Raw genomic sequence first — 10,707 nt, forward strand, 5'->3', positions numbered from 1 at the left:
CTGCCCCGGCCCTTCCCCGTCCCGTTCCAGGCCCTGCCCCGGCCCTTCCACCGGCCCTGCCCCGGGCTTTCCTTGTCCCGTTTCAGACCCTGCCCCGGCCCTTCCCCGTCCTGTTCCAGGCCCTGCCCCGGCCCTTCCCTGTCCCGTTCCAGGCCCTCCTACCGGCCCTGTCCGAGCCTCTCCCCTCAACCCCGGCCCCAGGGTCGCTGCAGATCGGGGGGTCCTGCCCCGGAGTGCCTGGGCCGCAGCTGGTGGAAGGGGCTCCTCCCTGCACAGTGTGTGCTGTGCCAGCAGCCCCAGGTTGTGCCCTGACCTCTTGCACCCACCCCATGACCTATCCCTGCCTTTCACCTTTTTAGCCCCAGTTTCCTGCCGTGCAGCCCAGGGCGTTAGTTTTTCTTTCAAGGACTGGCTAGAGCAGATGTGCCACCGCCCCCCCTCTGGCACAGGCTGAGCCAGGGGAGACCCTGCTGGGGGAGGCAGCACCATCAGGGCTTGCCCTGAGCCACAGAATCACAGAATGGATTGGGTTGGAAAAGACCTCCGAGATCATCCAGTCCGACCCTTGGTCCAACTCCAGTCCCTTTACCAGATCATGGCACTCAGTGCCATGGACAAGCTCAGTTGAAAAACCTCCAGGGATGGGGAATCCACCCCCTCTCTGGGCAGCCCATTCCAATCCCTGAGCACTCTCTCTGCAAAGAATTTTTTTCTGATCTCCAACTTAAGTTTCCCTGGCAGAGCTTGAGCCCCTCTTGTCCTATTGCTGAGTGCCTGGGAGAGGGCAGGGCAGGAGGTCACCTGGGAGCACCCTCAGAGCAAGGCTGGCTTGGAACACACAGCCCTGGCCTGGGCACTGCCCTCCCACAACATCCAGGCTCTGTGAGCCAGCCTGGAGGGGAAGGGGTTGTGCTGGGCAGTGTCTACACCCCACTGACCCCCCGGACACCTTTGTGCCCTTCCATGTGAGGGCAGGGCCAGGCTTTGCCCTCTGTGCCCTTCCATGGGAGAGCAAGACCAGCCTTGGCCCTCTGTGCCCTTCCATGGGAGAGCATGGCCAGGCTTTGCCCTCTGTGCCCTTCCATGGGAGAGCATGGCCAGGCTTTGCCCTCTGTGCCCTTCCATGGGAGAGCATGGCCAGGCTTTGCCCCTCTCCCCCCAGAGTGGAGTCTCCCCCGTGGGAGGTGCTGGCCCGGCCCCACAGCCCCTCACCCCGGGTCACCGCCATTAGGTAAAGGAGCAGCTCGTCCTGGCGGGGGTATCTCCCTCTCGCGCTTTCCTTGTATTGTACGGGCCTGGGTCATCGAGGAAATCTTCCAGGTCCTTCTGCTGCCGAGTGGTCACGGGGGAAGCCCGGCCCCCTTCCCCCCATTGTCAGCGGCCGGGCCGGATCCTCGCCCCGAGCCCCGGCCCCTAAAAATAGCGCTTTGTCAGGCGATTGTTCCGACACCTTCGCGGCCGCATTGACGTGGGGCTGGAGCGGGGAGCGCTGGGGTAGGTGGAGGGGAAGGGCTGGAGGTCCCCCCTGGGACCTCTCCGAATATTTGCCGCTGATAACGGCCCCTGTTGTGGGGAAATGGGCTCCCGGCACATGGCCCAGAGGCCTTCCCGTGCTGCTGCTGCTGCCCATCACCTCTGCCCCACCTGTGCCAGCCTCCTGCCAGCCCTGCACCTCGCCCACCCTGCGGTCCTCAAATGGGGAAGCCTCTGCCCAGGGCACACGTGGGGATGGAGCCCTCCCAAGACCCCAGTTCAGACCCTGCAGGGTGAGGTCCAGCCCTGCACCCCCCAAACTGGCTCCCTGGGGTGCCCCTGCCCTGCTTACCCCAGTGGAGCCAGGGGGCTGCCAGGGAATGGGACCCCCACCATGTTCCAGCCCTGCAGCTCTGTCCTTGCTCTGGGCACTCGCAGGGGTACCCACAGTGCAACCCTTCCCCATCTCCACTGGGAGCTCCATCTCCAGTGGTGGTGCCTGTTTGGAGGAGCGTGGGCCCTGGTGTGGGATCCCAGGAGCTCAGCCCCCTGCAGAGCTTGTGTTGGGGAAGGAGCTGTGTAGGGGAGACATCCAAGGGACAGCCTTGTCACCCCCTTGTCAACCCCTGCCAGGCACTGCCAGCTGGAGGTGACATCCCCCATGCTGGGCCCTCTCCTTCTCAGCCCCTCCAGCTGCAGAAATAGGATTTTATTTCCCATGAAGAGATCTGGATTAAAATAACCTCCTGGCCCAGATCCCTTTTCTGGTGTGGCAGGAGATGTTTGCCTGGGCACCCGAGCCCTGACCCTTCAGGCTGGTGTCCCCATGGTGGGGACATGCCCGTCCCATGCCTGGCCCTGAGGGATGTGTCCCCCTTCCAGCTGTGCCCAGCCTCACTGACCCCCTCTAGCCCTGCTGTGCCGCTGTCCCCAGGCTGGGCTGAGCCTCCCGGGGCTGCTGGCCGTGGGGCAGGGCATGGGGCCAGCCCCACTCTGATTACCCCCAGCGCTTTTTCCTTTTTCTTCCTTAATTTACCGAGTGCTAAATCCAAATATTACAACTTCCCCTCCGCACTGCTGGTTACGCAGGCGGCCCCGGCCGGGCATTGTCTTATTGTTTGTGGAGGGAAGCTCCAGCGGGAGATTAACCTGGTGTTCACCCCGCCCGCAGCCTCACACCCTGTCCCTGTGCGGGGCTCACGTCCCCAGGGACCACGGCCAGCACGAGGTCCCGGTGGGTGACCGGCTCTGAGGGGTCTGGTGCCTGGGGGGGATGTGGTGGGGCAGTGGCAGCCCTATGGCAGTGCCCCCTGTGCCCCTGGGAGGTGCAGGACCTTGGCTGTGTGTCCCTCAGGATGGTGAGGATCTGGCAGGTGTGTTGGGGTCTCATGCAGACCCTTTGCCCCATTTCTTTCCCAGGGACAGTGGCAGGATGCTGGTGGGGTCAGTATGGTCTGTGTCTGCCAGCACAGGGAGGCAGGGACAGCCCAGCACCTCGGCCTCATGGCCATCACACTGACCCTTGGTCTGCCCATGCCATGCCATGCCATGCCATGCCATGCCATGCCATGCCATACGATCCTCCCCGTCCCATTCCATCCCTGACTGCCCATTCTGCCCTGGTCCTTCACTCCACCTTGCCCTAGGCAGAAGAGCCTTGTCCCCATCCCCCTGTTTCCCTGTCCCCACCTGCTGCCACCTAGACTTTGGGGGTCCCTTTCCAGTCCTTTCCCCCCTTGTCCTTCGGGGGGGTGACCTGTGGCAATGGGTTGATTGCTGTGGTCACTGCCACAGGGAGGATTCCCCTGCCAGTGAGTGGCTGAGCTTTGCTCCAGGACATGCTGGGGTCTTATCCTGAGCCTCTGCTCCGAGGTGAACTGAGCGAGGGCCAGGTAGGACCCAGAGGTGTTGCCAAAACACAAGACCTGAGGAGGTCTGGATCCTGGGGCTGAAATCTGACTTTGTGTCCCCTATCCCTGGCTGACTCCAGTTTTTCAGTTGGCTCAGACTCAGGCTCAGACTCAACCCCACTGCACCATCCTGGGGTGGTGGGTTGGGTCAGCAGTGCTGCCCACTGGCTGCAGGCTCTGCCCGATCCCTCTGCCCTCCATCCTCCCACACCCCACGGCCAGATAGACCCTCCCAGGTCCCTGTTTAGCCGTGGATCTCTTTTCACCAGTGCTGGTGCCAGCAACTATCAGGTCCTGGCCCCCCATCATGGAGGGGTGAGCCCCAGCCTGACCCCTCTACCCACAACTCCGGCAGCTCCTGCCCAGTCAGACAGGGCCTCATCCATCCCACCAGCTCAGCACCCACGGGTGCAGCCCTGCTGCATTCCAGCCTGGCTGGCCAGCCTGCAGAGAGCCTGAAATATTTGGGAGGGGAATGGAGAAGGGAAAGGGGAAAAAAAATAATAAAATAAAAATCTATAAAAAGAAAGTTTAAAAACACAAGTTAAAGAAAAAAATACCAGGCGCGGAGTGCAGCTGCGGTTCTGGTTCCAGTTCCCAGGTGATGTCAGGCCTGGAGCCTCTCCAGCCCCGGCCCCTCGGAGACGGTCTTTGTGGGTTCAGCACTGAGTGTTTTTCCTTCCTGAGACTCGGGGACACCTTCCTGTCTCAGAGAAAGCGGCCAAGAGCCTTTCCAAGGGTGTCCGCACGCAGGAAGGGGAGAGGATGGGAGGGGAGCGAGAGGCAGCGCGGTTGGGCTCGGCGTGGGGCTGCGGTGGCTGGTGGTGGCCACGGGCTAGTGGTGGCCATGGTCAGAGCACTCGCCCCACACGGGGCAAAGGGGCGCCCGGCTCCCACCAGCCCGGCAGGCTCCAAGTGCCTCTGAGTCACCGTTTCCCTCTTGTGGTGCTGGGAGGGGCTGGAATGCACTGGGACCCATGGGCTTGGCACTGGGACATACTGGGACCCGTGGCCTCAGTGCTGGGACATGCTGGGATCTGTAGCCCCAGCTCTGGGACGTGCTGGAATCCACCACCCCAGCACTGGGAATTGTTGTGTGCACAGCCTGAGCACTGGGAGTTACTGGGTGCGCAGCTTCCATGCTCGGACACACTGGGAGCCAGGGCTATTTCACTGGAGCTTGCTGGGGTCCTAATCCCTGGCACTGGGGTGTGCTGGGGTCCATGGCCCCAGCACTGGAACATCATGGATTCCACAGCCTCAGCACTAGGACACACTGGGATGATGCATGGCCTCTATATTGTGGCTTGCTGTGGCTCTAGTCCCTGGCACTGGGACATACTGGGTGCACAGCCCCTGGGCTGGGATTCACTGGGACTCACAACCTTTATACTGGAGCTTGCTGGAGCTCTGGTTGCTGGCACTGGAACACTGATGCTCAGCCCTGGGACACACGACCCAGTGGTTGGGACACACCAGGACCCGTGCACTCAGTGCTGAAACCTGCTGTGCCCCCATCACCGGGACCACCAGCCTTTGCTGGCCCCCGGGGGGCTCTGGAGCCACCACTTCACGAGGACAGTCCCCTTTCATGTGCGGGTCAGGCTGTTTGCAGAGCGCAGCCTCCCCTGCTGCCCCTGCCCCCCGATAAACCCAGGGGCAGGGATTCTGTGTCTTGGGCTGTTTGGAGAATCTCACGGCTGTTTATTGGGGTCTGGGACACATTAGCCACGCTGAGAACAAACCTCTCCCACCCACCCCGGTCCCTGTCTGGGACCAGCTCTCACAGCTGCGCTGCGCTGTCAGCTCCATAAATCAAGCCCGGGGGAGGGAGCCCGGGGCAGGCTCACCTCGGTGAGCGGGGGGCCAAGAGGTGCTGGAGGCTCCCAGCGGAGCCCTCTGCCCAGGGCAGGCTCCAGCAGGACCCCCAACATGCTGCCTCTGCTCCGTGCTGCCTCCAGGACCCCAGGGAGATGGGGCAGCTCCAGCTCTCCGGCCCCTGAGGGGAGCCCCCAGCCGCCCCATCCACAGCTGCCTCTGCTCCGCGGGACACGCCGGCCCCTGGGAGCCACCAGCCCCAGCACGGCACCTTTCCCAGGCTTGTCACTCCACACCGCCAAGCCAGCCCGGCCCCCTCAAGCAGAATCCCATGGGGGACTTTGGCCTGGGAACCCCCCACGTCCCCACCTGACCCCGTGCAGGTTCTGCTGCTGCAGCCCAGCCACGCACGGCTCTGTGTGTCCATCATGGTGGCAGTGGCAGTCACAGCGGTGGTGGCAGTCACAGTAGTGGGGACAGTCATGTTGTTGGTGGCAGACATGCTGTTGTTGGCAGTGGTGGCAATCGTGGTGGTGGTGACATCGCCCCAGTCATGGGGTACCAAGCAGAAGGAAAGGCACAAAGGCAGCGATACCAACCCTGACCCTCTGCCCAGGTGCCCATGGCAGCAGCGCAGGGCTGGCAGTGCCACCCCCATCCTGCAGCACTGCACGGATGGCACTGGCACTTCTGGAGCCTTCACGGGGCCAAAGCTGTCATCAGGACCTGGGGTTGTGGGAACAACATGTGCTCTGGGATTCTCACCCCACATGGATCCCACTGTGACCCAGGAGCGCAGCCATGGGTAGAGGTGAGATGGTCGTGCTGGCTCCTGCGGCACAGAGCAGCAGCAGTGCTGGGCTGGGGGTCCAGGGCCATCTTGGGGACCCTGATCTTGGGGCACCAGGCAGGCACCAGCCCATCAGAAAAATAAGGTTTTATTTTCCAAGCGGCTGCACGTGCACAACCAGCATCCCCAGGGCCGTGACTCTGCCCCCTGGAGCGCCTCGACGCCGGCCACACACGGGCCCCTTCCAGTCCAGCCCCGGGGGCGCAGGGACCCCCTCCCTGGCCCTGCCCCGCGTGGGCAGCCTCGGCCACAGGAGCATCCTCCCACCCCACTGCCAGCGCCAGGGCCAGCGTCGGTGTGGTGCCAGCCTGGGCTCAGCTCCCTCCCTCCCCGCTGCGGTCTCTGGGCTGGTGTGTGTGGGCTCCGGCCGGCTCTGCCGCTGTCTCAGGCGGGTGCTGCCGGACCCCGGCTCATCTCCGTGACACTCGCAAGGGGGTGACCCCCCGCACCTTCAGGCAGTTGCCCCCGAGGTCTCTTCGACCGCCCTGCAGAGAGAGGAGGGAGAGCTCCAGGTACCATGGGGTGTCCAGGTGGGGAGCACCCCACTCCTGCCCACTGTCCATCACACCAACTCCTCCATGGGGACCTGCGCTGAGATGGCCAGTGCTGCTGTCATGGGGAGGCTCAGTGCTGCCTGGGATGGACAGACAGACAGATAGACAGATGGGCCCATGCCTGGTGATCAGCTGAGTGGGTGACTGGAAGGTGTGTGCTGTGGTGGAGCTCCCTGAAGTGTCCCCATGGCCTTGTCACCCTGCAAGACACAGCCCTCGTGGCTGCTCAGCCACTGGGCTTGAACCTGTGGCCAGGTCAGTGCCACCCCAGGACAAACCCACAGCCCTGGACAGACCCACAGTTCAGACTGGGATGAGGAGGCTCCCAGTGCACCAGCACAACTTCAGCCCAGTACTGCCGAGTATAACGCAGCACAGACCAGCAGGGCCCATATTTAGCCCAGAACATTCTTCTCTAACCCAGCATGGCTCAGCAGAGCCCAGCACAGCTCAGTTCCAGCCCAGGCCATTTCCAGCCTAGCACAGCCCAGCATGGCCCAGTACAGCCCATTTCCAGGACAGTAGAGCCCCTTTCCAGCCCAGCCCATTTCCAGCCCAGTCCATTCCAGCCCAGCCCATTTCCAGGACAGTAGAGCCCCTTTCCAGCCCAGCCCCAGAGATGGGAGGCACAGAGCAAGATCTCAGCCCAGCTCCTGCCACTGCCACCCAGAGTCCTGGGTACCAAAGAAGATCCCTGGCTCTGGTGCCACCACAGTGTCCCCTGGGTGTCCAGCACCATGCCAGTGCTGTGGCTCCAGCCCTGGGGAGCACCAAAGGGGTCACAGCCCAGCGCTGGCTGGAGAGTCCCAGCTACCAGCAGCTCTGCCAGGGAGGGCTGAAGAAGCTGCTGAGGGGGCAGCAGGAGCAGGGGAGCAATTAAAAATGGAGCAGCAGAAATCAGAAAATGCCCAAGGGCTGGAGTGTGACCTGTGGCTGTGTTGCTTGGTATTACATGTAGGACAGGACAGCCTGAGGGTCTGTGGGGACAGTGGTGTGTCCAGTAGGCCCTGCTCACAGCCCTTCTGAGGGATGCCCATGGCACCAGGTAGTTGCCAGGCCCTCACCCCATACCCCCTCCCTGCACAGCCTACCCTGGGTCAAGAGCACCCAGGGCCCTGGCATGGACAGCAGGATGGGCTCACCATGGAAAAGGTGCCCCTTGAGCTGCAGGGTGCTGAGTGTGTCAGCTGGGCAGGGCAGGGCTGGGCAGGGCACGTGCCATGGCTCAGCTCAGTCCCCAGCTGTTTGGGAGCTGTGCTGGAGCTGGTAACAGGCCCTGCATGGGGACACTGGATGGGGACCTCTGCCTGGCCCAGCTCAGGATGTCCCTGCTGGGCCCTGCCTGTCCCCATCACATCAGGAAGCTGCTGGGGACAGCCCTGCCACAGTGTCACTGGGTTGGCAGGGTTGGGAATGGAGACTGGGATGGGGATGGGGATGAGGATGGGGATGGGGTCAGCCTGTGAGCTCTGAGCATCCCCCAGGACAGCCAATTGCCTCCAGCTCTGGGGTGACTGTTCAACCCCCGAGACCTCCCAGCCCGGATGGACGTGGGGGAGCAGCCCGGCCCTCTGACGTGAGCTGGAGCTGTGGGCGTGCGCCTACGAGCAGGATTTGGCCGGGAGCAGCCAAAACCTCCAGTGGGAGCTGGAGCCACAGTCTGTGGTTCTCACCGAGCCATGCCAAGGCTCCTGCCCTGCTCAGCCCAGGCAGGGTCTGCTGCCCCCCATCCCTCGGGGTCATGCTGAGCGTCCTGCCCCGCTCAGGCCAGGGCCCCCTGTCCCAGCACCCTGCTCACCCCTTTCCGCTGGTTGCTGAGGCAGAAGGTGCAGATGCTGCGGGGCTGTTTGCTGTCCAGGTCTCCCTTGGTGCCGTAGATGGCACTGAAGCAGGGCTGCCCATCCTCGCAGCCCTCGCCCAGCAGCAGCACGTTGGCCAGGTGGGAGATGTAGCTGGAGGCCAGGCGGAGGGTCTCGATCTTGGACAGCTTCCGATCCACCGGCTCGGTGGGGATGAGGGTCCGCAGGGCGGTGAAGGCCGTGTTGACGCTCTGGGTCCGGTCCCGCTCCCGTGCGTTGGCCGCCTGCCTCTGCTTCACCATCACCATCGGCCCCGGCTTCCGCGGCAGCTTGCGCCGAGCCTCGGCACCCTCGCAGCAGCCGAACGACTGGTCCGACGTATCGCTCTCGCTCCGGTTCTCCTCGTCCTCCGAGAGGATGCTGAGGTCGGGGTAGAGCACACGGGCAGCCACGGGGCGCAGCATGGTGAAGGCCATGGCGGGGTGCCCGCCCGCGCCCCCCGGCCCTGCTGGGGGAGCCCCCCGGGCTGTGGGGACCCTTCCCCCGCCGGCACAGCTGCGACGGCCGCTCCGGACGCCTTCCCGCTGCCGCTCCGCCGCGGCAGCCGAGCAGGGCAGGGACGACTGTCTGCGGGGGGAATCGGGATTTATACAGCCGGGGAGGGGCTGGCTCTGGAGCCCACCCCCAGCCGGCCCCCCGAGCTCCGGCCAGCGGCCAGTGGCCAGCGGCCAGCGTCCTCGCCCCAGCCCCGAGAGCCAACGCTGACTCTGGCTACCGGCCTGGCCCTGCTCGGGCTCGCTGGCCTGGCCACGGGCACCTTGACCCCAGGGCCAGGCTCCAGGTCATGCCCATATTTGTACCAAACTGTGGCAGTGCCAGGGCCACCACCTGGCAAATGCTCTCTGTGCCCTGGCCTCTGGCACATGTATAGCAATGCCACACACAGTGGCAGCCCATGGGCAGGATGTCCCCAGGCTCTGCCCAGCTGCCCCCTGCCTGCCCTGGGCCCCATGCAGGGTGGCACTAGGCAAACATGGGGTGCAGAAGCTGAGATAGGGCAGGTACCTGCGCGTGGGTACTGGGGGTATTTAACAGAGGAGATGCCAGTGGGGGACACACTGTTCTCCACAGCCTGCTGTGCCACTCTGGGACAGGGTCTGTGCCCAGGAGGGTGCCCAGGGCAGGCAGAGAGCAGCAAGGCAGGCAGTCCTCCAGGGATGCACCCCTTGCCCCTCTGTCCCCAGGGCCTGGCACCCTGCCTGCCCACCAGTGGAGGGGATGGGGGGGACATGGAGAGGCTTGGGCAGCACTGCCGGCAACTCTGCCAGGAACGTTTCCTCCCGCGTGGGAGGAAGGTGTGCGCCGGCAGTGGAAACACCGAGTCTTTTCCTGAGAGGGGAGAGATGAGTTGGCAGCAGCAGGAATTGCTGGTGTCCTGGGGAGGGCTGGGGATGTCCCCCAGCCTGAGGGTGACTCCTGGTCATTCCTGAGCACTCAGTGCCACAGATGACGGTGACCCCTTCTCCTTCCCACCAGGGAGATCCGTGTGGGTCCCACTCTGCCTTCAGCTCCCCAGCCCTGAGCCCAGCGCTCCCAAGGGCAGGCAAGGGGGCAGCCAGCTGAGCCAAGCAGGTAGGAGGCTTCCTGCTTGCCTTCCCTCCCTTCCTCATCCTCCTTCATGATGCTCCTGGCACAGCAGGTCAAGCGGCAAAGGCACGTAGAAGGCAGGACCTGGGTCCTGGTGGACTGTTCCAGGGCTGCCAGGGATTTGACCAGAGCACTTGGCAATGACAGCTGCAGTCCCCAAAGCCAGAGGGAGATGCTGGTGGAAATCTTGGAGGTTTGCCAAGACAGGGACAGTAGCTATGGAATTAAGCAGGCATGTTGCAAAACCCACAGCAAGATGGTCAATGGGAGGGCCTGGAGTCTGTGTGATGGGGTGGCATCATGTCCCAAACACCCCATGGCCAAAGCCTCACGGCTGTGGGACTGGAGCTCATGGTGGGGCTCCTGGGTGCTGGGGTCCCCCCCGAGGCTCTCAGTGGTGCCTGGGCTTGTGGCTGCTGGACCATGGCAGGGGCAGATGTGCTGCCTGGTACTGGCACCACTTCACTGCCTGCTGTTCCACTGGCTGTGAGCAAACGGCCCCTCTGCCCCCTGCAGGGCACAGGCAGCTCCCAGTCGGGGGGACCCCCCTGTCCTGTTTTCTTTCACCATTTGTCTGCCTGTGCAGAGCCTGTAAATCACACGATGGGGTGGCAGAGAGTCGGGCTGGGGGTCCTGCTGGGGGCATGCAGTGCTGC

The 10,707-nt window shown here is 63.8% G+C and overlaps 1 protein-coding gene across 1 annotated transcript; it reads right to left on the reverse strand.

Moving 5' to 3' along the window:
* Positions 1-6,159: 6,159 nt before the first annotated feature.
* On the reverse strand, positions 6,160-9,007 carry TCF15 (transcription factor 15). Its single transcript, XM_071572895.1, has 2 exons — positions 8,404-9,007; positions 6,160-6,536 (listed from the first exon to the last, which is right to left on the reverse strand). The coding sequence occupies exons 1-2, from the start codon at positions 8,878-8,880 to the stop codon at positions 6,462-6,464; spliced, it is 552 nt and encodes a 183-aa protein (XP_071428996.1). The 5' UTR covers positions 8,881-9,007; the 3' UTR covers positions 6,160-6,461.
* Between the last annotated feature and the right edge of the window lie 1,700 nt (positions 9,008-10,707).

This window comes from Pithys albifrons, chromosome 18 (genome assembly GCF_047495875.1).
Source record: "Pithys albifrons albifrons isolate INPA30051 chromosome 18, PitAlb_v1, whole genome shotgun sequence".
NCBI classification, from domain to species: Eukaryota; Metazoa; Chordata; class Aves; order Passeriformes; family Thamnophilidae; genus Pithys; species Pithys albifrons.